Here is a 22,634-nt window from a genome sequence, read left to right on the forward strand (position 1 = left end):
CGGGGCCGGCACCAGCGAGGGGCACGGGGCGGCCGGCGCCGCGCACGCCCGGGACGGGGCACACACGGCGGTGTGAGGGGTGTGGAAGGGGGGTGTGAGGCTCACACGTGTGTCTCGCACACGTCTGTAAGGGTCACACACTTGTGTGAGGGATGTGTAAAGCTCACACCCCGTGTGTAGGGCTAGCACACGTGTCAAGTGTGTGTAAGGCGAGTGTGGCGCTTACAGCCGTGTGTAAGGTGTGTGTGGGGTGAGGCTCACAGCCGTGTGTAAGGTGTGTGTGGGGTGAGGCTCACAGCCGTGTGTAAGGTGTTTGTGGGGGGTGTGTGAGGCTCACAGCTGTGTGTAAGGTGTGTTTCGGGAGTGTGAGGCTCACAGCTGTGTGTAAGATGTGTCTAGGGTGTGTGTAAGATGTTTGTGGGGTGTGTGTGAGGCTAACAGCCATGTGTAAGGTGTGTCCAGGGGGTGTGTGAGGCTCACAGCCATGTGTAAGGTGTGTTCAGGGGTGTGTGAGGCTCACAGCCATGTGTAAGGTGTGCCCAGGGGGTGTGTGAGGCTCACAGCCATGTGTAAGGTGTGTCCAGGGGGTGTGTGAGGCTCACAGCCATGTGTAAGGTGTGTCCAGGGGGTGTGTGAGGCTCACAGCCATGTGTAAGGTGTGTCCAGGGGGTGTGTGAGGCTCACAGCCATGTGTAAGGTGTGTCCAGGGGGTGTGTGAGGCTCACAGCCATGTGTAAGGTGTGTCCAGGGGGAGTGTGAGGCTCACAGCTGTGTGTAAGGTGTGTCCAGGGGGTGTGTGAGGCTCACAGCCACGTGTAAGGTATGTCCAGGGGGTGTGTGAGGCTCACAGCCGTGTGTAAGGTGTGTCCAGGGGGTGTGTGAGGCTCACAGCCATGTGTAAGGTGTGTCCAGGGGGTGTGTGAGGCTCACAGCCGTGTGTAAGGTGTGCCCAGGGGGTGTGTGAGGCTCACAGCCATGTGTAAGGTGTGTCCAGGGGGTGTGTGAGGCTCACAGCCGTGTGTAAGGTGTGCCCAGGGGGTGTGTGAGGCTCACAGCCGTGCGTGGGGTGCAGGCAGCCGGGGGCCAGCGGGTGCCGGCGCTAGCGGAGTAGGATTTACTACCTTGTGGTGGGGAGCAGGGAGGGGGGAGGGGAGGCGTTAGGAACACTTAGTCGCCGGTGGGCGAACATTTTATGCAAATCATTTAATGACCTAATTTGCATATAACCATAAACTTCTGTTTAAAAAAAAACCAACAAAAAACCCAACAAAAAAAATGAGCCCCCAAAAGCCCATCAGCAGCTGCTCTCTGTGTGTGTGTGACCCAGCACCAGCCTTCAGCACCCCAGGAGCAGGATTGCACAGCCTGGAACAGCAGCGTGGGAATCCCAGCCCCGCACCCCCTCCAGCTCCCAGCTGCAGCCCTCCCTGGGCTACTGGGACGCCAGGGCTGGCCGTGTCCCTCGGGGGGACAGTGACACCCCGTTTGGGGTGTTTTGGAAGGGCTGAAATGGGGAGTTAATTCACAGGGTCCCAGGGTGGGTTTGGTGAGGTGGGGAGGGGGTTCAGCTGGGTGAAACGCTGGCAGGTGTTGGATTTTGGCGTTGGGAGGGGTGTGGGGAGGTGGGTGCTGAGGTAGAGCCCCGGGGAGGGTCTGTGGGAGAAAAACAGGGTGGTGGGAGATGGGGGGGCTGCAAAGGGAAGCTGACAAGGTGGTGGGGGCTTGTCCCTTGTCTCTCCTCCCACCCTGAGCCCGCCGCAGCTGCCGCTGCCTTCAGGAGTGCAGGACCGCGGGTGTGGGGCGGGAGTGGGGTCTCGGCCCCCTGCGGAGATGGGGGACCCCGGGAGGCAGGGGCGAGGCGAAGGCGCTGCAGCCCAACATGACTTTATTGCGCATCGCGTGGTCCATACAAAACTACACCCCGAGCACTGTACAGCGGGACGGCGGAGCGGGGGCCGTGGGGCTGAGGGGGAGTAAAAATCAGCAGCGGGGGCCGGGGGAGGGCGGCGGGGGGGAGCTGGGACGCGGCGGGGGGGCTGCTCCCCATCCCGTGCGGAGAGATTGTCTGGTGAGGGGGGCGGTGGGGGCTGAAGCCCTCCCCCAGCCCCGGGGGTCCCCGCCCGCCCCCAGCCCCGCGCGGGAGGCAGCGACGGGGCGGGCGGGGAGGAGGTGCGGTGGGACGGGACGGGACGGGGCGGGGCGGGACGGGAGGGGAGGGGGCGTGCGAGTCCCGGCGGGGCCGGCCGCTAATCGCCCGGCGGCATGATGCCGGGGGGCGGCAGCGCGGGGGGCCCCGTCTCGGCGCCGTGGACCCGCTGGTGGTCCTTGAGCGACTCCTTGTATCGGAAGCTGCGGCCGCAGGCCGGGCACTGGTAGGGCCGCTCGCCGGTGTGGATGCGCTGGTGCTTGAGCAGGTTCTGCTTGCGGATGAAGCTCTTGCCGCAGGCGGCGCAGGCGAAGGGCCGCTCGCCCGTGTGCAGGCGCTGGTGGTTCTGCAGATGCTCCTTCCTGCTGTAGCACTTGCCGCACTCCGAGCACTTGTAGGGCCGCTCGCCGCGGTGGATCATCTGGTGCCGCACCAGCCCCGAGTGGCAGTTGAAGCTCTTCCCGCACTCGGCGCAGGGGTAGGGCCGCTCGGCCGCGTGGCTGCGCTGGTGGATCCGGAGGCTTTTCTTCCCGCTGAAGCTCTTCCCGCACTCGGAGCAACCGTGCGGCCGCTCCTCCGCGGGTCCCGGCGCGGCGGCGGCCGCGGCCTCGGCTCCCGGCGCCGGCTCCGAGCCCGGGGCTTTGCCCAGTCTGTGCTGTGCCGGCAGAGCCGCCGCCTGCGCCTCGGGGGTCCCGAAGGCGGCGCCGGGGAACAGCAGCTCCCCGGAGCCGCCCGCCAAACCCACCTCCTCGGGGGGCTCGGCGTGGGGGCACCGCTCCTCCGTCTTCACCAGCAGCCCCTCGCCGGCTGCCGGGGAAGGGAAAAGGGGCTCCGGTCAGCGCCCGCCCGGCCGGGTGTCACCCCCACCCCAGCCCCGCCCTAGCCCCGCGGGGCCGCGCTCGGCGCCGCTCACCGGGGCCGGGTCCCGTCAGCATCTCCCTCTCCGGCAGCTCCCAGGGCTCGCGGACGCAGGGTTCTTCCTCCTGCTTGATCCACGACAAGAAGTCGTGCGCCGTGATGAGCGCGTCGGCGCCTGGGGGGAAGGACGGGGACAGGGACGGCGGCTCAGCCCCAAAAGCCCACTCGGAAAGGCGGCGGGGGCTGGCGGCAGGGGCACGGCACAGCTCACCTGCGCAGGGGTCTGCCGGCATCCCCCGCTCCTCCCCAAACTGCTGCTCCCCGACGAAGGCCACCTCCTGCTTGATCCGGGACAGGATGTCAGAGGTGGAGATCAGCGACTCTGTTCACGGAGAGAGGCTCTGTCGGCTCTGGATGCGGCTCCCCGGCACCACTGAACGGCTCGTGTGGGACCCCCGGGCAGTTATGGGGCATCAAACACCCCCGGGGATGGGTGAGTGACCTTAGGGCAGCCCTCGGGGACAGGTGACCACGGCACAACCTATGGGGACGGATGGGTGACCATGGCACAGCTCATGGGGACGGGCGATAATGGCACAGCCCATGGGGATGGGTGACTGTGGCACGGCCCGTGGGTTCCCACACGATTTGCTGGCGGTGGGGTACGTGTGGATCACGGGGTGGGGGTCACTGGCTGAGGTCACTCACGGTGGCCTCTGGTCACAGGATGAGGAGCTGAGCCCAGCTCTGGCTCAGCTGGGACCTAGAGGGGGTCAGGACCACCAGGGAGGAGCAGGGTGGGAGAAACACGGGGTGGGAGGCAGCAGTGGGGGACAGGGGGATGTCGTGCTTCCTGATCTCACCTGCACAGGCGTCTGGCGGCAGCTCCCTCTGCTCCAGCTCCCTCTGCTCGGGGACACAGGGACCCTCCCCACGCTCACTGCGGGGCTGTGCCTCGCTTCTGGACAGGGCACCGTCTGCGTGGGGAGACGGCGAGGCTGGCACCGGCGACGGGGCTGTGCCTGCCCGAACCTCCTTGCCAAGCCCAGAGAACCTGCCTAAATTGGGCAGGTACTGGACACAGCATCCCATCCCCACGTTCACAGCATCCCATCCCCACGTTCACAGCGTGAGCTGCAGGGGGTTCCCCTTAAACCAGGAGGCCCCGGGCGTGTGCCATCACCCCGTAGGGAACCGGGGCACTCACGTCCGGTTCCTTGCGGGGACACACAGCCACGAGCCCGCACGCCGGGGAAGGGGCAAAAAGGGGTGTTTACCCAGGGAGAGCAAAGACTCATAGTTCTCCTTCACCAGGTTATTGTACAGCTCTTTCTGCCACTCCTCCAAATTCTTCCACTCCTCTGCCGAGAAGTAGACGGCAATGTCAACAAACGTCACCGGCACCTGCAGGGACAAGGCCCCGGCAGCTCAGCAGCACCCGCTGCCCCGGGGAGCCCGAGGTCCCCCCACGGCCCCCCAGCAGCCCCTTACCTTGGGGACCTCACCCCGGGGCCCGGGGGGCAGCCGCAGCACCCAGAAGTTCCTGTTCTTGAGGAGGTTCTCCACGTTCTCCAGGCGCCGCTGCAGCAGCCCGTACTCCTGGATGAGGGTGCCCAGCACGGCCCACTTGCTCTCCAGCTGGTTCCCGAACTCCATGGCCGTCTTCTCGCAGTCCAGAAGCTTCTTCTCGGCCGTGCCGGACCGACCCTCCAGGCTGAGCAGGCGGGTGGCCAGGAGGTCGATCTTCCTCTCCATCGCCTGCACCGTGGCCACCACGGTCCAGAGCGAGGCCTCAGCGGAGTGCAGCTGAGCCTCCCGCACGTGCGCCCGCTCCGGCAGCAGCGGCGGCTGCAGCGGCATCAGGTGAGGGGCCTCCACGTTCCACTCCTGCACCTGGGCCGTGGGGAGGGCGCGGGTGGGAGGGGGCCTGTGGTCATCATCGCTCCCCCACCCCGATTCGGGGGCTTTTATCCCACCTCCACCCGCAGCACCGCGCTGGGGACCCCCCGAGTGCCACAGCTGCCGGCAGCCCCCTCACCACAGCCGGCGTTGGGATGGGTCCCCTGGCCCTGGGCACCCCGTGGACCTGCCCCACAGCCGCTGCCGTGCTTGTCTGTGGGGACGGGGCAGAAGATGCAGGAGGCCCGAGGGGACACTGAGGGACAGATGAGGAGGGTTGCGCGGTGCTGCGGGGCAGGATGTGTCCCACTCCGGCGGGGGATGGGGGTCGCGGGGAGGGGGGCTGGGGAGGGGTCGCGGTGCAGCTGTGGGGTGACCGCGGGTGCCGTCCCCGCGGGTCACCGGGCGGCACCGGGCAGCACCGGGCAGGTCACCGCGCTGCACGGCAGCCGGAGCCGGGCAGGACCCGCGGGGCCCCGGCGCAGCCCGGACCGGCAGCTCCCGGGCACATCCCGGGGGCATCGCGGACATCCCGCGTCGGGGGTGCCGGGGGCATCCCGCGGCTGCAGCCCGCGCGGAGCATCCCGAGGGCACCGGGGCATTCCGGGGGCACGGGGACATCCCGGGTCAACGGTGCCCGGGGACGTCCCGAGCGCCACGGGGCACGGCGGGTCAGGTCCCCGCGGGCAGCCCGGGGCTGGAGGGCGCGGGGGGACCCGGGGCTCACCCCGGGCTGGGGGGGGGGGGGGGGGGCGGGGAAGGGGGGCGCGGGGCGGCGGCGGGGAGCGGGCGCCGGGGCGGTGCCGGTGTCCCCCGGGCCGGGCCGGGCCGGGCCGCGCTTACCTGGGCGGGCGCCCACTCGGCCATGGCCCCGCGGTGCTGGGCCGGGCCCCGGCGGCTGTGGCCGGGCCGCGGCGGGGAGAGCGCGGAGCGGAGCGGGGCCGCGGCGGGAGCGGGGCCGGTGCCGGGGCCGGGGGCTCTGTCGGTGCCTGCGCGCTGCGGGCCGGGCCCCGCCGCCCCGCCGAGGAGCCAGGGGCAGCCGGGGAATTGCATCCGCCTCCGCCGGGCTTCGCGGCAGCGGGCGGGGGGAGCGGCAGCGAGCGCGGAGCACTGCCGCCTACCGGCACCGGCACCGGCACCGCCCCCACCGGCACCACCAGCACCGGCACCGCCTGCCACCGGCACCACCAGCACCATCGGCACCGGCACCACCGCCTGCCACCGGCACCGGCACCGCCCCCACCGGCACCGCCAGCACCGGCACCGGCACCATCGGCACCGGCACCACCGCCTGCCACTGGCACCAGCACCATCGGCACCGGCACCACCATTGCGGGCACCAGCATCAGCGCTGGCACTGGTAGTTCTGGCATGAGCCCTGGCAGCGTCGGCAGCTTCTGCTAGCACACGACTGGCATTGCCACCAGCACCAGTAACCCAAGTGCCTCACCACCAGCACTGCCACAGCCACTGCCACCAGCAGCCCCAGCAGCCCCCACCAGCATCCACATCAACAGCAGTGGCAGCATTGGTGCTGGTGTTGGCACAGGCATCGGCACTGGCACCAGCATGAGCAACGACAGCAGCGTGGGCACCAGTACCAAGCCCCAGCGCTGGCATCAGCATCGTCACCATTATCAGAACCTGCACCAGTGTCAACACTGGCATCGGCACCAGTGCTGGCACTGGCACTGGCTCCAGTACCAGCGCTGACCCCAAAAGGCACCCAAAGCCCCTGGTTGTGGCCCCACAGCTGGAAAGGGGGTGCTGGGATGGGATAGGGGGGGGTCTCTTTCCCCTCCCTGCTTTGGGCTGTGCTAATGGGACCCCTCTTCTCCCTCCACCCACCCCAGGTGCTGCCCTCCCCGGCCACACACCGATGGGGTCCCACGCGTGGGGCTGGGGCGGGTTGGGGGACCCCCGTGAGCTCACCCCAACACGGGCCCTTTGGTGTAGCCTCGGTGCCGCTGACACACACGTTACGGTGCTGCCCCCATGAAACCCCTCCCCGGGCCTCCCGGTGCTCCAGGGCCCGGACGGGGGGGTCCCTCTGCAGGGCACGGACCGGGACGGCCGCCGGGCACAGACGGCAGCGGGACGGGAAGGGTTAATGGGCTGTGCAGGCGTCACGGGAGCCCGAGCAGCCATTTCGCTTGAGGATGCGATGGCTCCCGGTCCCCTCCGGCGCTGCTCCCCGGGCTGGGACATCCCCAGAAGCCCGCAGTCGCCACCCCATGGCCCAAAGCCCCCGGGGCTCCCGCAGCCGTCCCGGAGCTGCGGTCGCCGGCACCCACCGGGGCGGGAGCTCCGGGGGCTCCCCGGGCGTCGGGGGTGTCCCAGAGCCGGGGGGACAGGAGGGGCACCCCGAAGGGAACGGCTGAGCAGCTTCTGGGGATGCACTGAAGGGGATGGAGTGGGAAATGATGGGTTTCAGCTAAAGAGCTGCTCGGGATGTGGGGCTGGGGGAGCTGCAGGGGTCCCAGGGCTTGGAGCTCAGTAGCCAGCACCTCTGGCAGGGGACTGGGAGGGCTCTGGGGCTGGTGGCAGCTGGAGGCACAGGCAGACAGACACAGCACTGCCACAGAAGCCCTGTTCCTTTGGGAAAACAGCAAATTTGGGGCAGTTCACTGTTGCTTTTCAGTCCCTGTCATCCCCTCACACCCAGCCCCAGCCAAGGGGCTCAGCTGGCTCTGACCCATGAGGACGGACACCCCCTGCCCTCACACTGACTGAGCAGCAGGTCCTTCCCCATGGGGAGCAGGAGCAAAACTGGGCTGATGATGGTACAAAACACATGGACAGAATCTCAGCATGGTGGGGGCTTCAAGGGCCCTGCAGAGCTGCTGCAGTCCAGCCCCTGCTACAGCAGGTTCCCCTGGCTCAGGGGGCACAGGAACATGTCCAGGTGGGTTTGGAAACCTCCTGAGAAGGAGCCTCCACACCCTCCCTGGGCAGCCTGGGCCACGTGAGTGTCCTGGACCACGACAGGGGGAGCTTGGGGAAGATGAAAGAGACACAAAGCACCTGGGAGTGGGGAGGGGTTTCAGTGACTCAGCTGCTCCTTCCTCTCACCCATCACCAAAAGGCTTTGGCTTCGCTCACCGACACCCAACAGCCCAGAGCAGATTTTATGGAGAGACAGTGTTTGGTGGGCTTGGTTTTTTCAGCCAAAAGGCCTCAGTCTGGCAGCTGCTGGGTGACCAAAAAGGCTGCCAGCACTGGTGACCTCACAGCTCCTTGTTGTCTCCTCATCTGGAGTCCCGTGTCCAGTTGTGGGCTCCCCAGGAAGCGCCTGGACGAGGCCTCAGTTTCTGCAGTGTCCTGGCAGCACCCAGCCCACGAGGCACCAACAGCACAGGCAGCACCAGACCCTTGGCAGGGAGACACACACAGACAGGGGAACTTTTATCACAGAAATCACCTCTAATGACAAAGCTCTGCAAACCCTCTGGCAGGGGGCAGGTCACCCGCTGTCAGTGGGAGTAACAACGGACTCGGATGCTTCGACCATGTGTTGGGCAGAGGTGAGACCACACTCTCAGAATCTCTCAGCCTTTCCTCCTCACACACACCTTCCATCCCTCAGCACCCTGGGAGCCCTCCCTGGCCTCTCTCCAGCAGTTCCCTGTCTCTCTGCAGCTGGGGAGCCCAGCACTGGGCACAGGGCTCCAGCTGAGGCCTCAGCAGGGCAGAGCAGAGGGGCAGCACAACCTCCCTGGCCCTGCTGCCCACACTCTGCTGGATGCCCCCAGGATGCCACTGGCCCTTCATGCTTGAACTTGACTCAGTTTGCTAAAACTGTCTTATCCAAAGCTTCCTCTACAATCAGTCCACACCTGGGAGCCATCAGCTCTGGCTGGGGAGGGACATCCTGACCCGCACCAGCCGAACCCGTCCTGGGGAAGCTCCGGCGCGATGGTTACACGCAGAGGCAGTGAGCTGGCAGGGGAGGGCTGAGGCTGGGGGTCTCCAGGCAGCTGCTGGGCATCTCCAGGCAGCTGCTGGTGCGGTGGGAGCAGTGGGGTTGGCGCTGCCCCGGGTGCCGGCGGTGGTGCAGCATCACAGCCGTGTAGCAGCCGAAGCTGCACCCGCAGTCGGTGCAGATGTAGAGCAGCTGCTGCCGGTGCTTCCGCAGCCCCGTCTCACACTGGGAAGTCTCGTTACACTCCAGGCACAGTCCCTGTCCCGTGTGGGTTTGCTGGTGAGAAAGGATCTCCCCCGGTGCTCTGGGTTCTCCTCTGTGCTGGAAGCTGCTCTGCCTCCCGGCGCGTGTGCCTGAGCGGCCGCCGCGTCCCGCTCGCTCTGGGGCGTCAGCGCGGGGGGCGGCAGGTCTCGGCAGCCTCCTGAGGAGCAGACTCGTGGTTCTGCGTTTTCCTCAACCTTCAGGTTGGATCTGGCGGCAGCCCCGCTGCAGCCTGCAGCAGAAAGAGCCCAAACACGGAACATTTCGGAGGAAAGGCTGCGGGACCTGGGGCCGTTCAGGCTGGGCAAGGCTGAGGGGGGACCTCAGCAACGCTGATAAACACCTAAAGGGTGAGTGTTGAACAGGTGCTGAGGTGAGGGAGCCCTCCTCTTCTCCAGGCTCAACTCCCCCATTCCCTCAGCCCCTCCCCAGCCCCCTTGTGCTCCAGCCCCTTCCCCAGCTCTGTGCCCGGCTCTGGTCACGCCGCAGCCCCTCAGTGTCCCTGTGGCAGCGAGTGAGGGGCCCAGCACTGACACAGCCCTGGAGCTGCAGCCTCCCAGAGCCCAGCACTGACACAGCCCTGGAGCTGCAGCCTCCCCAGGGCCCAGCACAGGACATCATTGATTCAGTCCTAGTTTTCTGATCCAAGAAGTTCTTTTCCCCTAGCTCAGCCCTCCTCACACAGCCAACAGATCAGAGCTGTAACACAAGCCCTAGAGGCAGCTGCCTGCAGCCTCTGCCTTTCCTGCTGTAAACACCAGGAGGGATATAAGGAACAAAAGAACAAGTGGAACTCTGTTGTCTCGTTATTTGACAGAATTTCAGACTGGAAAGTGCTGAAGCAGGAACAGAATGAGGTCAGGGTACAGCAGCAGCTCTGAACCAGGACTGGAGGCTGGCATGAGGCACAAACTGCAGGGGGTGGGCACAGAGGCTCTCAGGGCTCACCACCTTTCTGTCCCCCTGGCCCAGGGGAGAAATGAAGAGGCTTTTAGCCCCTAATTACAGCAGGTTCAGAGAATGGAAGGGGTTGGAAGGGACCTCTAGAGATCATCTAGTCCGGGTTCTTCTCTGAACTCAAGGAGTCACTGAGGAGCCAGTAAGGGCTCACATCTTCAAATTAAACCCCAAGCTTCAAACAAATGTATGGTTGAGCACGTCAAACCAATCAGTGAGGCTTCATTTCCTAGGAGGAAGTGACTCCCCCCCGCCACTCTGTGTCATGCAGCCAAAGAATCCTCTGCACCCCCCGAGCAGCAGGGGAGGAGCAGCCGTGGAGGGGTGAGGAAAGCGACCACCCTTCAGCAGTTAAAGCCAAAGAGTGGAGCTTGATCATCTGAGGAAGACTCAGAAGTAACAATTCACTAGAAACCAAGGGATGTGAGGACAAGAGGCAGCCCAGATCTGTCAGCCTCCTGCAAGAAAGGGAGAACTAACCTTTACCCAGCAGTACTGAGGATTCATAGATCTCCTTTGTCTCTTTACTCTTGTACAGCTCTTTCTGAGAGGCTCCCCTCACGTGCTGCAGCGTTGTCACTCGGCCCAGGGACCTAAAACAAGAGTGTTCAGTAGTCAGTGCCACTGGGGAAATCTCCTCTTTCATACAGAGCTTAACAAGTGGTCAACTGCCAACTGCCTCTGGTGATGCCCATGTCGTGTCTGAGCAGCACACTCATGGGGATACCAATACATCCTGTCATTTCTGCACAGAGCTCACAATGAGTCAAATGACTTCAGACACTATAGCACTGGGGGCTGGCAGGGCCCATCTAGCCCAGCCCCTGCTACAGCAGCTTCCCCTGGCTCAGGGGGCACAGGAACGTGTCCAGGTGGGGTTGGAAACCTCCTCAGCAGGAGCCTCCACACCCTCCCTGGGCAGCCTGGGCCAGGGCTCCCTCACCTCAGCACCAAAGGAGCTTCTCCTCCTGTGCCAGGGGCACTGCCTGTGTGCCAGCCTGTGCCTGTTACCCCTTGTCCTGCCACTGGCCACCACACAACACACACTGGCCCCAGCCTCTCCACACCCCCCCCCCTTTAGGGATTGATCAGCATTGCTGAGATGCCCCTGAACTCAGGCTTCTCTTCTCCAGGCTGAACAGCCCCAGTTCCCGCAGCCTTTCCTCCTCACACACATGTTCCATCCTCTCAGCATCCTGGGAGCCCTCCCTGGCCTCTCTCCAGCAGTTCCCTGTCTCTCTGCAGCTGGGGAGCCCAGCACTGGGCACAGGGCTCCAGCTGAGGCCTCAGCAGGGCAGAGCAGAGGGGCAGAGGCAGAGCCCAGGGGCAGCTGCTGCCTTACCCAGGGCTGCTGGAAGCGGCAGATGCATTTCCGGATCCTGTAGTTGGAGTCCCCGCCGTGACTCCGGGGTGTTCCCACCAGCCACATCCCACCTGCCCCCAGCACGAATTTTTTGGGCATTGCTCCTTTCTGCAGCCCCCTGTTCTTGTTGATTTTTAAAGGGTCAGCTATGAAGGAGCTCTCCTCGAAGTGGCTGGAGAAGAGGCGGTGGTGCTTGGAGGGCGTGGGCATGTCGCGGCCCGTGTGCTGCAGCCACTGCCTGAGCAGGGGCCGGTCGCGCAGCGGGAAGCGGTAGAAGGTGACGCTGCTGCTGTTCTTGTACACGCCGCTGGTGGCGTTCTGGCAGTCGAGGGCCGAGCAGTAAACCATCCTCAGCTGGGTGAGGGGAAGCAGTGCGCAGAGAGGAGCGGTTACAGGGTCAATTTCAACCTAAACTGCTCGAGAAAGGACGTGGCGTTGGAGGACGGCCGGAGCAACTGGATCCCCTTTCACAGCACAGGGCTGCCCTGCTGCAAGGTGACAAACCTGGAAGGCAAAAAGCTTTGAGCTCAGCTTAACAGAACATTACTGTGCAACTGAAGTGACTTCTGCAACGTGCACTGAGGCACCTGGCCCTGCTGCCCACACTCTGCTGGATGCCCCCAGGCTGCTATTGGCTTCTTGCCCACCAGCCCACGCTGTTGCTCATGTTTTTCTGCTGCCCTCCAGCACTGCCAGGTCCCTGCCCTGGAGCTGCTCTGCAGCAGGTGCCCCCCAGCCTGTGCTGGGGCAGGGGCTTGTTTCTCCCAGGGCTCTGCAGGGCACAGACACAGACACAGCCCAGCCCGAGCGCGGGCGCCCGCCGTGCCCATCCCAGCGCGGCGCGGGAAGGCGGCGGGCCGGGCTCGGGCCGAGCTCGGGGCTGCTGCCGGAGGCTGAAGGAAGCCGGGCCTCTGTGCCCCAGGCGGCGCGTCCCGGGGCCGGGTTTGAGCCGCGGCGACCCGTGAAGCGCGGCGAGTCCCCGGGGCACGGCGGGGACGCGGCCCGGGCCCCAGGGCGGCTGCTCCCCGCGCCGCGGCCGGCGCTGCCCCGGGCGCCTCGTCCCGGCGCCGCCGCCACTCACCGCGCCGCCATCTTGACCCGCGCGCCACGCCACGAGCACCGCCCCCTCAGGGCCGGGCAGCCAATCCCGCACGCCCTCGCAAGCCATTGGCCGACCGCCGCTCTGTCTCCGCCCCCTCGCGGCAGCCAATCACCGCTTGCCCCGCCTCCTCCGGGAGGTGTCGGGCAAAGATACGCGCGTTCCCATTGGCCATCGCGAGAAAGCAAACGGGACGCTGATTGGAAGAGGCCGTCAGGGCCGGGCGGGCTCGCGCCTGCTCGTTGCCGTAGGAACGGCGGCGGGAAACGGCGGGAGCGGGCCCGGGGCCTCCTCACGGCGGCGGGAAGCGGAGACAGCGGGCCCGGGGCCTCCTCACGGCGGCGGTAAGCGGGGACAGCGGGCCCGGGGCCTCCCCACGGCGGCGGTAAGCGGAGACAGCGGGCCCGGGGCCTCCCCACGGCGGCGGTAAGCGGGGACAGATGGCCCGGGGCCTCCTCACGGCGGCGGGAAGCGGGGACAGCGGGCCCGGGGCCTCCTCACGGCGGCGGGAAGCGGGGACAGATGGCCCGGGGCCTCCCCACGGCGGCGGTAAGCGGGGACAGATGGCCCGGGGCCTCCTCACGGCGGCGGGAAGCGGAGACAGCGGGCCCGGGGCCTCCTCACGGCGGCGGTAAGGCGGGACAGCGGGCCCGAGGCCTCCCCACGGCAGCGGGGACAGCGGGCCCGGGGCCTCCCCACGGCGGCGGGAAGCGGGGACAGCGGGCCCAGGGCCTCCCCACGGCAGCGGGGACAGCGGGCTCGGGGCCTCCCCACGGCGGCAGGAAGCGGGGACAGCGGGCCCGGGGCCTCCTCACGGTGGTGAGGAAGCGGGGACAGATGGCCCGGGGCCTCCCCACGGCAGCGGGGACAGCGGGCCCGGGGCCTCCTCATGGTGGAGGGAAGTGGTGGGGAGCGGGCCTAGGGCCTTCTCACGGCGGAGGGAAGCGGAGGAAGAGGCCCGGTGCCTCCTCACGGTGGTGGGTAAGTGGGGACAGCGGGCCTGGGGCCTCCTCACGGCGGAGCAGTGGCCGCCGGACGAGGCTGCGCTGTCCCCCGGGCCTGCCCCGGGCCTGGGGAGGAGGCTGAGCCGCGCCCATCTGCCCGCGGACAAACCCGACCACAGTAACCCGCCGCCTTTCACAGAATGGTTGATAGAATGGTGGGGGCTGGAAGGGCCCTGCAGAGCTGCCCCAGCCCCTGCTCAAGCAGGTTCCCCTCGCTCAGGGGCACAGGAACGTGTCCAGGTGGGGTTGGAAACCTCCAGAGAAGGAGCCTCCACACCCTCCCTGGGCAGCCTGGGCCAGGCTCCCTCACCTCAGCACTGAGACAGTACTTCCTTCAGTTTCAATGCAACTTTTTGTGTTGCAGCTTCTTTCCATCACCCCTTGTCCTGTCACTGGATACAACAGAAAAAAGTGCTGCCCCAACCTCCTGACACCCACCATTTAGGTATTTGTAACTGTTAATGAGATCCCCATTTAACAAATGGAGACAGTTGCAGCCCACAAAAAAAAAGCACCTGACCCAACCTTGGGCAGAAACACGCACGTTTGTCACAGAGCCCTGGCGAAGAAGGGCCCCGAACCACAATGGGCTCCCGCCTGACTCTGCTGCTGTTGCTTGGGTACTTTTTCCAGCAGGCTCAAAGCCATTGACAACAAGGTGCCCAGTGATGTATCCGGAGTTTTTTATTACTAAACAGAATGAATTTTGCCCTGTCAGTCTCCCACCACTTGGACTGTCAGCCAGGGACACTGACTGTGAGCACAGAGCCAGTTTTCTGAGGGGGAATGGTTAAGGTGCATGTGAATGTTCTGCTCCCATAGGGTCTGGCAAATGCAAGGAACACAGAAGGACGTGATAAAGGAAATGCAACACCTCTTTAAGACTATGCAAAATGCAACCCAGGCTCCTTGGTGATCACACAATGCCAGGTGAGGACCCTCAGCCTTCAGGAAGCCTCTCAGGGTTCAGCCCCAGGAGCGTGGGGATCTCACTGGGAACAAGCTGCTTCTCGGGCTCTGCCCGGCCAGTCGCCGCTTCCTCCAGAGGCTCCTTTCAAACAGAGTCAATCAACACTTCCTCTCTCAAAGCATTTCACACCAGTGGCTGTGGCCTCACACTGTTTCACCTCTTTAGTGGACTACTGACTGCAACTCCTTTCAGCCCAGCCCCTGACTCCAGCAGATAACATTTCAGTTACCCTCCCACCTGAAGCCTTACAAACTGCCCCATGATTTCTCTGCCGTGTGGATTCACAGCTGTTAGCAACTCCCAGCACCAAACACAACAGCTGCACCATGTTCCCAACAGCTCCAGGCACCAGTGAAAGATGTGCAACAGCTCTGCAGACCATTCCAATCTGCCCTGTGGAAAACAACCCCCTCCCCAGCCTCCTCCTTTTGCCTGGGAAGGGCTCTGGGTGGCTGTTAGATAACCTCTTCCTCCTCCTCCCACCACATTCTGGTCAAGGCCCTGGGTCCAGCCTGCAAGGGGACAGCTGGAGGGGGTTTCCTACACAGAGTGTATCACAGCCCCCCTGGTCTCTGTGCAGGGCCAACTGCCCAACGCCACGTGTGTTTCTTGCGTGTGACTTTTCTGATGCTTCAACAGACTCCTCTTGAGCACAAACCTTTTCCTGCAGAGGGGGCACTGGAAGAGCCTCTGTCCCGAGTGCTGGCGCTGGTGGTTGAGCAGATAATCCTTCCTCCTGTAGCTCTTGTCACACTGGGAGCACTTGTAGGGCCTCTCCACCGAGTGACTCGTGCGGTGCCTGACCAGCCACGAGTGGCAAACGAAGCTCTTGCCGCAGTCACTGCAGATGTAGGACTTGCCCCTGCCCTGGTCCTGGGGCTGGCTCGTGCTGCCCCTGCCCCTTGGCCTATCTGCTGGGGGAGCCCAGCAAGGCTTTGCCACGGGGAAGCTCTGGCTCTGGGCAGCCACCGGCTCCTCTCCACTGAGGCCGTTGTGGCCGAGGCTGGTTCTGCCCATGGGGTTTTGCTCCCCCTGGCAGGGGGCAAGGGCAGCTCCTTGTCCCACGTCCCTTTCAGCCAGGGTGCCCAACTGTGAGTGTGGCAGATGCAACACCTTTTCCTCCAGGCTCCTGGAACAGCTCTCCTCCACTCCAGCTCCCTGAGGAGGCTGCAGATGTTCCTGCTGGCTGTAGCTTCTCTCTTCTTTGCACATGCTCCTCCCAGTGCTGTCCTGAGTGTTGAAGAACTCGGCGTGTTCAGCAAAGCCTGGGGCGTAGGGAGCGTCCCCCCCAAGGCCATTCCCTGTGGGGTTTGTTTCCATCGTGCCTGAGTTCCAGCCAGTGTCCCAGGTCACTGCAGGGGCAGGATCCTTAGCAAACAATCCAGGTCTTGTGGGCAGCTCCAAGTCACACACCAAGCTGTCAGACCGAGGGTGCCTCTCTGGGTTCCCATCGTGCACTGAAACACAGAGATTTCAGAGTCTTACAGTTAAAGGAGATTCACAAGGGGTGTCCCTGTGAGCCTGCAGCCACGTCCTGCTGGGGGACAAGGGAAAGAAACCAGGAGGTTTTAATGCTGAGGGGCAGAGCAAGTGCCAGTGTTCCATGAAACAGGAACTACAGCGAAATAAAAGGGCTTTTTGTCAATGATTTCTTTTTTTACATCTACGTGAATCACAGAATCATTTGGTTGGAAAAGCCCTTGAAGCTGCTGGAGTCCAGCCATTCCCCCAGCACCTGTAGCCCTCAGCCCCACGGCTTTGGGATCCCTCCAGGGCTGGGCACTCCCCCGCGGCCCTGGGCAGCCTGGCACAGGGGCTGACACCCCTCTCAGGGAAACAGTTCTTCCTAATCCTATTTCTAACACAAGCCAGGATGCCACTGGCCTTCTTGCCCACCTGGGCACGCTGCTGGCTCATCGTCAGCCACTGGCACCAACCCCCTCCCCAGGACCTTTCTCCCTGGGCAGCTTTCCAGCCCCTCTACCCCAGCCTGGGATTGGAGTGGCCCCAGGACAAGCCCCTGAGTCTTGCTGCCTCACTGGCCTGAGCACACGCCACTGTCCTCATCCAAATGGACACCCAAGGCAGTGGCTCTGACAGCTTTAGGCCAGCTAAAAGAGGAAAGAGCCTCTTCAGCCAGCAGAACCTGACATTGTTGTGAGCAATCACTAACTAGCAGGCTGAGGTTTGTTCCAGTTCTTTCATGGCTTGTGACATTTAATAAAGTATTGGAAAAACACTCTAACGTACATCTGCTGTCCCAGAAACCTCAGCTGAAATCCATTACTGACCTGTACCTGGGTCTGAAGGGGCTGCTTCTTTCTCCAAGCCTCGTTGTTCAGGGCAGTGTGACTCCTCCTCTTCTTTAATCCATGAGAAAACATGGGCTGCACAAGTCTGAAACCCTGCACATTGGGGAGAGATTGCACAGCTGAGAAAGACACAAAAGCGCAAGTGATTGGGCAATTCACAAAGTGCCAAAGCCTCAGGGGAGAGGTGACCTGAGGGGTAGCTCCTGCAGTGGGAGATTGTGCCAGGGAACCCTCACCTGCATCAGGGTCTCCGGGGGGGTCAGAGCCCCCTGTGCCTGGCAGCTCCCTGGCACACGCCTCCTGCCCTTCCTCGCTCTGACTTGAAGCCTCAGGCTCACAAAACTCTTGCTCTGCCACAGGAGACAATTCAAGAGAAGCATGTTGTAACTGCATATGCTCGGGCTTCCACACACCACCTCTTGGTTTGCTTCCTGTTTTTCCCCAAGCCAAGCTCTCCTAAGCCCAGTTTCTTAACCAAACCAGACGGAAAGGTCTAAAAATTGCAGGCTGCTACTTACACTGGAAGCCAAGTAACATGACAGTGGAGCCAATGGAGAGGAAGGACAGCCAAGCTCCATGCAGAAGAGTTTATTTGTAACCCAAAGAGATAAGGCAAGAAACAGGTCCCTGGGCTGCACAACCTCCCTGTCCAGCAACAGCACGACCAGGGAGTCAGAGTGCTTGCTGTGTTTGCAGGAAAACCCCAGGAGAGATGGGAGGAGGGAAAAAGCAACCTCTGGCTCTGCAGGAGGAGAGGCCCTGCAAGAGAAGGCCTCAGGGCACATGATGCTGAGGAGCTGCCACAACAACTCAAACTCAGTTCTGCCTCACACAATGCCAGGAGTGGCACCCACCACACTGTTCCTTCTGGCACTGGCTTTGGCCTCCTCCCCATTAACCCAGCAGCCCCCAGAAGTGACCAGTGGCCCACTCTGCACTGGGTATTTAACCATCTGAAAGTGTCAGCTTGAGGGAATCAACAGAAGGAATTCAAGGGAGAATGAAACATTTCATAGGATCCCAGACTGGTTTCGGTGTGAAAGACCCCAAAGCTCATCCTGTTCCATCCCCTGCCACGGGCAGCAACACCTTCCACCAGCCCAGGCTGCTCCCAGCCCCGTCCAAGCTGCCCTTGAACACTGCCAGGGCTGGGGCAGCCACAGCCTCTCTGGGCAGCCTGTGCCAGGGCCTCAGCACCCTCCCAGGGAACAGCTTCTGCCTCCCATCTCAGCTCAGTCTCCCCTCTGGCACTTGGGAGCCAGCAGCCCTTGTCCTGGCACTCCAGGCCCTTGCCCAAAGTCCCTGCCCATGTCTCTTGGGGGCCCCTCGAGGGACTGGAGGCTGCTCCAAGGGCTCCTGGAGCCTTCTCCAGGCTGAGCAGCCCCAACTCTCTCAGCCTGTGCTCACAGCAGAGGGGCTCCAGCCCTGGCAGCAGCTCTGGGGCCTCCTGTGCACTGGCTCCAGCAGCTCCACGTCCTTCTGCTGGTGGCCCCAGAGCTGGAGGCAGCACTGCAGGGGGGTCTCAGCACAGCAGAGCAGAGGGGGAGAATAATTCCAGTTTCTATTCTAGGAACATAGATATATCCCCAGGATTTATATCATGGCATCCCAAGTCATATTTTCTCTTCCACACTGCACTGCTTGGACACAAACCAGCTGCATGCTCTGCAGACTCCAAAGTGTCTGTGAGAAAGGAAAGCCAAACAGCCCTCACCTGTCAGGATGGGTGGCAAGTGTGAGCTTTTCATAAAAGGTTTTTAACACACCAGGACAAAACCAACCCAACCTTGAGATGTAATCCCTCTGTTTCATTTTGCCTCCGAGGTATGCAGTTACTCACCAGGGCAGGGCTGTTCTTGGGCTTCTCCAGCCTCCTCCTCCTGCTGATCCTCAGTGCACAACTCCTCTTCTTCCTTAATAAGGATGATGGTGTCTTCTGTTAACAGGAACCGATGGTGTTTTAATTCCAGACACATCATTAATTCCAATTCTCTCCCCATCCCAGGCACAGAAGTGCTGTTCTGGCTCATACTCCACAGAAAACCTCACCTCAGTTCTTGTTCTTGCTGACCACAGTCTCTTAAAAAGCCCTAAGATACCTGTCCCCAAACCCTCAGCAAGTGTTTGAGCCTCAGAAACACACAGAGCTGTCGTGCCAGTGTCGTGCCCGTTCTGCTGCAGTGCCCAGCAGCGGATGGAAGCACGTTCTGTGTGGCCAGGGGACAGCAGAGCCACTCCACATCTCCTGCCCGAGGTTAGCTTCCCTTTGGGCTCTGACAGACTCACACCCTTCCCTTTTCAGCCACCTTCACCAGAAGGCACACTGCTCCTAACCCATCAGAAAGCGAGAATTACAAATGAAATGAAAGGTTAGGACAGTCTGGGAAATAAGCCAGGAAAAGCAGAGGGGCTGAAGCTTGACATGTCACCCTTGTACCTGTGTGAGACAATCAGTGAATCAGGGGAACACGTCACACACGTGTCAAACCAGCTACATCGGGCACGTTTGTGTGCGTGGAACAGAAATCCCTCTGACAGGCAGGCTCAGGCTGGACAGAAAAGCACCATCCTGCTTGGCCCAGCAGCACAGACGTGGCCTGATGACAGAGGGGCTGCAGCTCTGACACACGCAGCTGCAGGCGGCTCAGCAAGCAGCAAAGTGGTTTGATGTAGGGTCCTGGTAGGACTGGTGACACCTTTCTCTGTGGTCTCAAGTGACAGGACCAGGGCTAATGGACTTGAACACAAAAAGTTCCCCTGGCACAGGAGGGGAAACTCCTTTGGTGCTGAGGTGAGGGAGCCCTGGCCCAGGCTGCGCAGGGAGGGTGTGGAGGCTCCTTCTCGGGAGGTTTCCAACCCCAGCTGGACACGTTCCTGTGCCCCCTGAGCCAGGGGAAGCTGCTGGAGCAGGGGCTGGGCTGCAGCAGCTCTGCAGGCCCCTGCCAGCCCCCACCTTCTCTGGGATTCTGCGCTCCCGTGCCTAGCAGGGATGAGATGCCCAACAGCTATGTTTGCTCTGCACAGCACTGGGGGGGAGGCTGGTGGGCTTATGGCGCTCCGTGTCCCCGCAGCCACTCACCGGTGCCGGTCCCCGCAGGCTCCCGCGTCCCGTCCCCGCAGCGCCGAGCACACGGCAGCTCCCCGTCCTCGCGCCGGCTCCGCGCATGGCGCCTGGGCGGCTTCGGCTCTGCGGGGGGCGGGAGGTGAGCTTCCCACCCCTCGCCTCGACGTCGCGGCCGCGCCGGGCCCTTCCCGGGGCCGAGCTGCAGGTGGCAGCTGTTCCTGGCGACGGCCCGGTGCAGGGCCCGCTGCCAGCCCCGCAGCGCCCGCCACTCGCGCTCGCTGAACTGCACCCACACGTCCTCCTCCCGGCCGCCGGGCCCCCGCCGCGCCCGGGGCCGCGCCGCCCCCCGGCCGCCGCGCCCGGCCGCCGCACGCGGGGCCCCGCCGCCGCGCTCCACCCGCCGCTCCAGCGCCCTGAGGCGGCCGCGCAGGGCCAGCGCGGCCCCGAGCTGCCGCTCCGCCCGCTCCAGCCGCGTCTCCAGCCGCAGCAGCCGCGCCGCCAGCGCCCCTGCCTCCGCCTCCTCCCGCACGGCCCGCGGCCCGGCCATGGCCGCTCCCGCCGCCGCCGCCGCCACAGCGCCCTCTGCCGGCCCGCGACGCGATGCGGCTGGACCGGCCCCGCCGAGCCGGCAGGGGTCAGCGACCCTCGGTGGCCCCGCGGAGCTGGGACGGCTCCCTCGGTATCGGCAGCGAGCACGATCCTCTCAGCCCTGTTGGCGGCTCCCTCAGAGTCCCCTCAGAGCTGTGACAGAGCAGTGTCCCCTCGGAGCTGGAAGGACTCGAGGTGCTCTGGGAGCCGTGAGCACGCAGGGTCCCCTCAGAGGTGGGAGGGATCAGAATCAGACCCACAGCTGCTCAGGATCCCCGCTGAGCTGTGGGGGTTTGGGGTCCTCTGCAGAGCGGTAAGGGAACAGGGTCCCCTCAGAGCTGTGGAGGACATGGGATCCTCTTATCAGTTCACTGCAGAGCCATGAGGCTGCAGGATCCCTTCAAGCCGGTCCTCTCAGGGTCATGAGGAATTGGGATCTCCTCAGGGCCATGAGGGTGCAAGGCACCCTCTGAGCCCAAAGCCCACCCTGGCCTGCCCCAGGTGACGTGAGGAGCTGGCTCTGGGGGAGCTGCTGAACCTCTCTGAAATGCAGCTACACGGGACACAAACAATTCCCTCCTCTACCTGATAGGGAGAGAGATGCTTATAAATGACAATCTGAAATCCTGAAGCAATAAACCCCTGTGGAGTTGCTCTAACAACAGCAAGCACTGGCAAAATGAGCGAGTGAACTGTTTTTATGCCAAGCAGCTTGCTTGAGGATGGTGTAAGCTCAGCACTTGTTCAGGGAAGATGCAGAGACTCCACGAGGCATCTCGGGGTGGGTGTTGCAGAGCTTGTGCTCCCCAAAAAATTCCTCCCTTCCCCCTCACCCCGCGTCCCCGGCCTTGCTGTAGCTTCTGCTCTTCCCTGTCAGCGTCGCTGTCTGCACGGATGTCTCTTTGCTCCCTTGATCTTGGGAAAACAGCAACAGGAGGTTGTGCTGCCCCTCTGCTCTGCCCTGCTGAGGCCTCAGCTGGAGCCCTGTGCCCAGTGCTGGGCTCCCCAGCTGCAGAGAGACAGGGAACTGCTGGAGAGAGGCCAGGGAGGGCTCCCAAGGTGCTGGAACGTGTTTGTAAGGAGGAAAGGCTGCGGGAACTGAGGCTGTTCAGCCTGGAGAAGAGAAGCCTGAGCTCAGGGGATCTTGGCAACACTTCACCTCAGGGCAATTGCTATTTTATGTGGCAGCATCTTTATCCCAGACCAGACTCTGCTCCTCCTGGGCTAAAGCAAAGACTGCAAGGCTGAAACCTGTGTGTGCAGGCAGCAGGGTGGATGTGATCTGCCTGCAAAGTGAGTTTACACCCTATTCTCAGATTCTTTGCAGCAGAAAACAGTTCTCCTGCTCAGGGTTCCACCAAAACACCCCAACAAAGGAAAACCCACTCCATGCTCTTCTTCCCATTCAAGGCAGACTGTTGTCCTTCCAACAAACTGCCACTTACCAGGAGGTAAAAGGATCTGAACAACAACAAAAAGGACCAAAAAAGGGACCATTTAGAACTTCACAGCTTCAATCCACTCAAGCTTCAAGCTGTTAATCGGCTCCAGTTTAAGGTTTTGTTGTCAAAGATCAACTATCTGCTGCTGCAAATACAAGTGGGATTTGGCAGCTCCCTGCCTTGAAGGCTCCCAGTCCAAAGGACAAAAGGGTGCAACACACAGAAGCAACTGGAGTCACTAGGAGCCCACTGGAGAACTGGTGGCGTTTACCTAGACAAGACCCAAACTACTTGGTCTGGTACCAAACGCCCCGTACCACCGACTGAGCAAACACAAAGCCCTCTGTCCTCACAGCTTCCTCATCTGGAGGAAACAACCATGGATCTGTGCAGAGAGACAGGCTCCCCACAGACAGGCCTGCTCAGACACCTTGGGAGCCCTCAGATCAAAGGCCTCAAGCAGCGCCAGGATGAGAAAAGGCAAGGGCTGGTCACCTGGGGTGGCTGAAGGCACTGGGCATGTGTGGCTGTGTGCCAGCTCCTGCAGGGCAGCCTCAGGCAGGCTCCACAGCCTCAGCACCATCAGGTGAGCTTGCACTGGTCACATCTTGCCCGTGGGTCACGTCTTCCCCATGGCTTCTCTTTGAAGCTTGGACAGGACGTCAGCTTTGGAGTTTGCATCATCTGTGCAGAAGCAGAGACACAAAGGTTTTTGTGCTGCTTCCACATGCCCACGGTGTCCATGGGGA

At 63.0% G+C, this 22,634-nt stretch overlaps 1 protein-coding gene and 1 long non-coding RNA gene across 2 annotated transcripts; both read right to left on the reverse strand.

Annotated features, from left to right (window-relative positions):
- Window positions 1-8,308: 8,308 nt before the first annotated feature.
- On the reverse strand, window positions 8,309-11,460 carry LOC133625585 (uncharacterized). Its single transcript, XR_009818840.1, has 3 exons — window positions 11,386-11,460; window positions 10,524-10,636; window positions 8,309-9,429 (listed from the first exon to the last, which is right to left on the reverse strand). It is a non-coding gene; the product is annotated as an uncharacterized LOC133625585 (long non-coding RNA).
- Window positions 11,461-14,185: 2,725 nt separating this feature from the next.
- LOC104554654 (zinc finger protein 777-like) lies at window positions 14,186-20,402 on the reverse strand. Its single transcript, XM_061997427.1, has 5 exons — window positions 19,871-20,402; window positions 18,632-18,727; window positions 17,028-17,141; window positions 16,771-16,884; window positions 14,186-15,936 (listed from the first exon to the last, which is right to left on the reverse strand). Exons 1-5 carry the CDS (start codon window positions 20,400-20,402, stop codon window positions 15,020-15,022), a joined length of 1,773 nt encoding a protein of 590 aa, XP_061853411.1. The 3' UTR covers window positions 14,186-15,019.
- Window positions 20,403-22,634: the final 2,232 nt, after the last annotated feature.

Source organism: Colius striatus, chromosome 5 (genome assembly GCF_028858725.1).
Source record: "Colius striatus isolate bColStr4 chromosome 5, bColStr4.1.hap1, whole genome shotgun sequence".
Classification (NCBI taxonomy): Eukaryota; Metazoa; Chordata; class Aves; order Coliiformes; family Coliidae; genus Colius; species Colius striatus.

Excerpts from the sequence above, each read along its gene's own strand:
- LOC104554654 (XM_061997427.1), bottom strand. The coding sequence starts at position 20,402 with ATGGCCGGGCCGCGGGCCGTGCGGGAGGAGGCGGAGGCAGGGGCGCTG. Across the intron at positions 18,728-19,870 it reads GCCTGCGGGGACCGGCACCG|AAGACACCATCATCCTTATT; the intron begins GTGAGTGGCTGC and ends TCCTGTTAACAG. Across the intron at positions 15,937-16,770 it reads CCCTTCAGACCCAGGTACAG|TGCACGATGGGAACCCAGAG; the intron begins GTCAGTAATGGA and ends TCTGTGTTTCAG.